This window comes from Gekko japonicus, unplaced genomic scaffold (assembly GCF_001447785.1).
Source record: "Gekko japonicus isolate JY-2015 unplaced genomic scaffold, Gekko_japonicus_V1.1 scaffold1068, whole genome shotgun sequence".
Taxonomy (NCBI): domain Eukaryota; kingdom Metazoa; phylum Chordata; class Lepidosauria; order Squamata; family Gekkonidae; genus Gekko; species Gekko japonicus.
In genome coordinates, this window is record NW_015168079.1 from 444,953 (window position 1) to 450,952 (window position 6,000).

At 48.8% G+C, this 6,000-nt stretch overlaps 1 protein-coding gene across 1 annotated transcript in view; it reads right to left on the reverse strand.

The window, feature by feature from the left end:
• The window catches only part of SHANK1 (SH3 and multiple ankyrin repeat domains 1), a 79,056-nt gene that overhangs the window by 54,783 nt on the left and 18,273 nt on the right, over nucleotides 1-6,000 (reverse strand). Inside the window, exons 8-10 of the mRNA XM_015414670.1 lie at nucleotides 3,960-4,037; nucleotides 2,455-2,521; nucleotides 1,374-1,659 (exon numbers count right to left, since the gene is read on the reverse strand). Coding sequence (XP_015270156.1) covers nucleotides 1,374-1,659; nucleotides 2,455-2,521; nucleotides 3,960-4,037 — 431 coding nt within the window. The remainder of the gene's footprint in view (nucleotides 1-1,373; nucleotides 1,660-2,454; nucleotides 2,522-3,959; nucleotides 4,038-6,000) is intronic.

Genomic DNA, 6,000 nt, shown 5'->3' on the forward strand with positions numbered 1-6,000 from the left:
AACTCAAACTGTCTGAGGCATGACATGCCATAGTAGAGAAATGGGGTTACAAATGTACAGGGCAGTGCAGTAAAAAAGGGAGGTGATAGGTACAATAATCCTACCATCAGGTCCCCCAATGCGTAATTTAATCTCAAAAAGCAGCCATGGGTGCAAGGGGAATACAGATGAGGTCTGCAGTGCAGACAAAAGGGTTTTCTTCTCCCTACCCCCATTTCCGCAAATTCTCCCCTCACATTTCCTCAACTGAGTATGTCCCCGTCTGGAAATGATGTGTGGAAAAAGACCATATGTGTCATTTTCTCCCTAAAAGTGGTCTAGCTGGTCCCATTTTGATTCAGGAAACACTATATGGGGGAAGCACTAAAGTTATTCCCCTTTGCTAGCAGCTGCATCCTCGATCCATATCAGCATCCTCTGCGGCTGTTTTTTTAATGCTTAATTTCAGATCAGGGGATCTGATCACAGCCCTCCAATATCGGGTGTCATTTGGCCCTGAGCCAACTCTGTCTCTTCTCCATTTTAACCCAATAAGTCCCACTTCTCTCAGAAAGAACCTAAAAATCCTGCCTTCCAGTGAACACTACCAAGGAAACTCCTGGGTAGTCAATCTAAAACATTTAAGGCGTAAACGGGAAGGATTCATTGACTGTTTATACACTCCTACACATGTTGAAACATTTTCCAGGGCTTGGCAAACTAGCACAGGGTTACCTGTGCATTCCAGGATCATCTGTGCCTACAGAATGTGTGTTTCCCAGCACTGGGCTTACTGTTAACCATCTGCATGCAAGAGAACCCTTTAACCTGTGAATTTAACAAAAGGGAGTAGCAGAGCTGATAAACAGTAAGAATGTGTACCTGGTCTAGCTTGCTCAGGTTTACATAACACAATCTTTGACGGTTTGAATGAAACGTCATTTACACCGCTACTCAGGACCAAGACTTACAACCTTCAACTCTGGAATGCAAATAATCAGAGGTCATTTCAGGGAGAGACGCGGGGGAACACAGTTCCCCCGGGTGAGGTGCAGGGGGGTGGGGCACACGATGAAGCCCCGCCCCCTGCTTCCGGCCGCCCCGCTTCCAGCCCTCATTCAGCCAGGAGGAGGCAGGAGAAGAGGGAGGGTAAGTTGCTTCCTCCCTGCCTCTCCCCACCCCTGCCTGCCTGGGGCCAGGGAGGGCCTTGGCGGGGCTTCCTCGCACTCCCGCCGGCCTTGCAGGTCCACCACCGGGCCCCTGATGCCAGGGGGTGTGGCATATGCTAATGAGTTATGCTAATGAGTTCCCCTAGCTCTTTTTCTATGAAATGACCCCTGCAAATAATCTTAAATCCACCCCAACCTGGGTTAGGCCTGAAACCTTAAATGTACCTGGGCCGACCTCGTTGTTTTTTGGCTTCATCTGTGTGGCGTCCCCGTGATGGAGAGCGGCTTCGAGCTCCACGGGGACTGCTAGAACTACGCAAGGTCCCCGTGGTGATCTTCTGGCCTTGTACTGCCACGGTGGCAGACGGCGTGGATGGGGGGGCATAAAGCATCCAGTCGGGAAGGTTCATGCTGGTATCACTGTTGGCCCGTAGCAAGGTGTGTGGCACTGTCAGGCTCTGAGACCCATCCCGGCGTCGGCTGGCATATTGCGGGGTCTCCTGGAATGGGACTGAAAGGGGGGGGAAGTGGCATCGCAGAAAATGAAAATGGAAGAGAATCAATTACGGGCACATCTGTGCGGAGATGTCATGACATGGACCAGACTGGGGCCAGGGAGGAACAGTTGATGCGAGAAAATACCGCATGTGTGCATATGTGTGTATTTCCATCATGCCCCTGAAAGTCTTGGAAGGGTGTAAAGAGAGTTGGGTCAGAGTTGTTGGTAGGGGAGTATGGAAAAAGGGCAACACGTGACACTGGATACAGATATAGGGCCTTTTCTCACGGAGGTTTTCCTGCGGTTCGGATTCCGATCTGTAGCAATTTTTTTTATCAAAGCTTCCTCATGTCTTGGCTTTCCATCTGCTGTCTTCCCATGTTTCCCTCAACATTTCTACATACTTTCTCAGACCATATTTGATATCTCATTTCAGAAAGATATGACGAATGAACCACGGAAGGACAAGAAACAGAAAACCTGGACGTGAAGAAGCTTGGAGATATATACCACTTCTGGTGGGCACCCAAACCATGTGAAAACCTCCGTGTGAAAAGACCCTCTAATGTTGTGAGAAATCTCAGGTTTTAAACCAGTTCGCCTGTCTTGGCATCTTTCTAAGATCCCTGGGAACTGTAGTTTTGTCAGTTCTGAAACTTAGAATTTCTTAGCCTCCTTAGAGAGCTACAGTTCCCAAGTTTCTTCCGTTCGTGTATGTGTGAGTGAAACCTTGACAAATTAAATCAATTTGCAGTTCACATTTATAGCACCGGCACTCTTTACCCTCCCCTCCCCCATCGCACTCACCTACATCTGAGTCCCGGTGGCTCTTGATCAGCTCCCCCAGCTCAAAGTTTCCTGCAATGACCGCCACCTGACATGGAAGGAATATGCGCATACAAAGACAAGAGCACACGTACACATACACACACACACAAACACACATGTATATCAGAGATGAATTCTTCTCCATATGCTGACAGACCAACAAGACACTGAGGATTTCTCTGTAGCAATCGGGCTTGCCCGAGGCCCAGTTAAATGTTTACAGCAATATATAATATTTTACATTCTTAGCAGTGAGAGGAGGAGTGAGAGAGGGCAAGGTTTAGCTCTAACCTTGGGCATGCTCCATTTTCTGCAGGAAAAGATCAAGCTTTTCACATTTATGCAGTGGCTGGCCTATGGTCACCCTGAACCTGCAGCGGACACGTCCTTGTATTACGCTGCAGGTTGACTGCAGACTTCTGCTCCAGTTGGGCCAAAAAAAGGTTTGCATGGCAGCTAAAACCAGCAGTCCAGTACAAGTGGGGCAGAACTGGTCATCGGGAGTATCCTGTTTGCGATGATGTTAGCTGCTGTGGGGGGGACACACGGGTTTCACTGATGCCCCTTGAGATTAGGCTCAAGGAGATGGTAGAGACCCCAGTGTCCTCTTCACAGATCTCCTTCCCCCCCTCATCATATCTCCTGTGTTGGTGCATTAAAGGTAAGGCTATGCTGCAGTGTCGGAAGGCAGCATGGTATAGCCCAGTCTCCTCAGATCTTGGAAGCTATGCATGGTCAGTACTTGAAAGGGAGACCACCAAGGAAGATTCTGCAGAGGAAGGCAATGGTGAACCACCTCTGCTTCTCACTTGCCTTGAAAGCCCCTTGCTGTTGTCACCACAAGTTGGCTGTGACTTGACGGCACTTTTTCACACACATACAGTCTGCAGTGCGGGGAGAAGGGGACAAAGTGTGTGTGTGTGCACATGTGTGCATGCAGGGATCTTAGTATCAGATCTGGCACAAAATGTCATAAGAACATAGGAAGAGCCCTGCTGGATCAGACCAGTGGTCCATTTAGTTCAGTGTTCTGTTTTACATGATGGTCAACCAGTTGCCCTGGAAGGCAAACCGATAGGGCACAAAGGCCAAGGCTTTTCCTGATGTTGCCTCCTAGCACTGAGTTTCAGAGGTTTACTGCCTCTGAATATGGAGGTTCCCTTTACTCACCATGCTTAGTAGCCACTGCTGGACTGCGCCAAATCTGGCTAACCCCCTTTGGAAGCCATGTCAACTGAACTGTAATGTTTAGAAGGCCACTCCATGGTTGAGCGCCTCCTGTTTCCTTGTGAGACATATAAGAAAATGTACCCTGGGTCCCTGCAAAATGATAAGCAGGGGGCTACCCTGGTCCTTAGTGGGACATACTGACCTAAACACATGGACCCCTGTATGCACATGCTCTACAGCACCGAATACAGGGTCTTAGACTCAAATTGGGGTCAGCATGCTCCACTGTTTCTGGAACCCCATTCACCACACACCTGGAAGGCCGTCTGACCATGGTTGTTCTTGATTTCTTTGTTAGCTCCCCGGTATAGCAGGATACGGGCACAGCTCTCCTGGAGGTTGGAAGAGAGATGAGGAATAAATGGGATACAACTTCAACCCACAACACCATGAACAAGCAAGTGTGCACATCTGGGGACCTGTGTCAATAGGGGATGTGCTGACAATGTATTTACTTTGATAAGACCCAAGTTCAATTAGATTATGTGATTTGAGTTCTCTTCTCATACAGTCCCTGCAAGGTAGACAAAGCACATCATTCTTCCCATTACATTGATGAAGAAACCGAGGCAGTCAGACAAATGAGATGCTCAAGAGTTCTTAGTGAAATCGTGCATAAACTAGGATTTGAACATAGGGTGACCAATACAAAACTAAACCCTGGACTATATGAATGGGCCTGCCATTTTTCATCAAAGGTAGGCTCCCAGAACTTATGGCTGCCCAGAAAGGATTCTGGGTAGGGGCCCTAATGATCCCCAGTGGAGAAACCTTAGCATAACTCCTGTATGAATGATTTCCCGTGTCTTCCCCAATCCCCACCCTCTCCAATAAGACTTACTCACATACGTCTATTTCCTGCCTACAAAGCTCTTTTCATCTTTCTCTTTTCTACATCCATTTAACATTTAGTAAAGGTAAAGGTTCCCCTGGTCGAAAGACAGTCGAATCCGACTCTAGGGTTGCGGTGCTCATCTCCGTTTCAAGACCAAAGAGCCAGCGCTGTCCGAAGACGTTTCCGTGGTTGTGTGACTAAACACCAAGGCGCACGGAACGCAGTTACCTTCCCACCGAAGTGGTACCTATTTATCTACTTGCAATTTCTTGCTTTCGAACTGCTAGGTTGGCAGGAGCTGGAACTAGAGATGGGAGCTCACTCCGTCATGTGGCACACTCGGGTCTCGAACGGCTGAACTACTGACCTTCCACAGCCTGCAGTTCAGCGTCTTAACCACTGGAGCCACCGCAGCTTTTAAAAAAGTTGTAATGAACAGGATTTTTAAAAATCTAGACATGGTGCTGGTTTTCAGGATGTCCTGACAATGCAAAGAGATTAGAGAGCCAGGGGTGCGTAGTGGTTAGAGTGTCAGACTAGGATCCAGGAGACTCAGGTTCAAAACGCCACTCTGCCCCATGGAAACTCACCACTGGGTGACCTTGGGCACATCATGAACTCTCAGCCTACAATACTTTACAGGGTTGTCATTGGAAAGACAAAATAGAGCTGGGGAGAATGGTGCCTGCTGCTGCCCTGAGTTCCTTGGAAGAATGGCAGGATAAAAAGAATGTGCTAAGTAAGTGAATTGGAATCCATGATCCATACAAAACATAACTGGATACAGAATATTAAAATCCCCCCCCCCCCCTAGCAACACAGCATCAGGATTTCCATTTTGTGGGGCAAATTTTATTCTTGTGAGGCACCCATTAAGCTATTAAAAGGTAAAGGTTTCCCTTGCTCGAAAGCTAGTTGAATCCGACTCTAGGGGGCAGTGCTCATCTCCGTTTCCAAGCCGAAGAGCCAGCGCTGTCCAAAGACTTCTCTGTGGTCATGCGGCCGGCATGACTAAACACCAAGGCACACGGAACGCTGTTACCTTCCCGCTGAAGCGGTATCTATTTATCTACTTGCAATTTCTTGCTTTCAGACGGCTAGGTTGGCAGGAGCTGGGGCCAGAGACGGGAGCTCACTCCGTCATTCGGCACTCGGGTCTCAAACTGCCGAGCTACAGGCCTTCCGGTCTGCAGTTCTGCATCTTAACCTCTGAGCCACCGCGGCCCCATGAAGCTTATACTTAAAAATAATAAATAACTGGAGAGGTTGGGAGTGGAGCCTCAGGAGGACGGGGATTGGGGAGGGGAGGGACTTCAATGGGATATAATGCCATAGAGTCCACTTGGAGATCAGGTGTAATGCCAGGGGATCTCCAGCCACCACCGGGAGATTGGCAACCTCAGGATAGAGATTGGCTTCCCCCCACTATCACCAACCCCCCCCCCCCCCCTCGAAAGGTA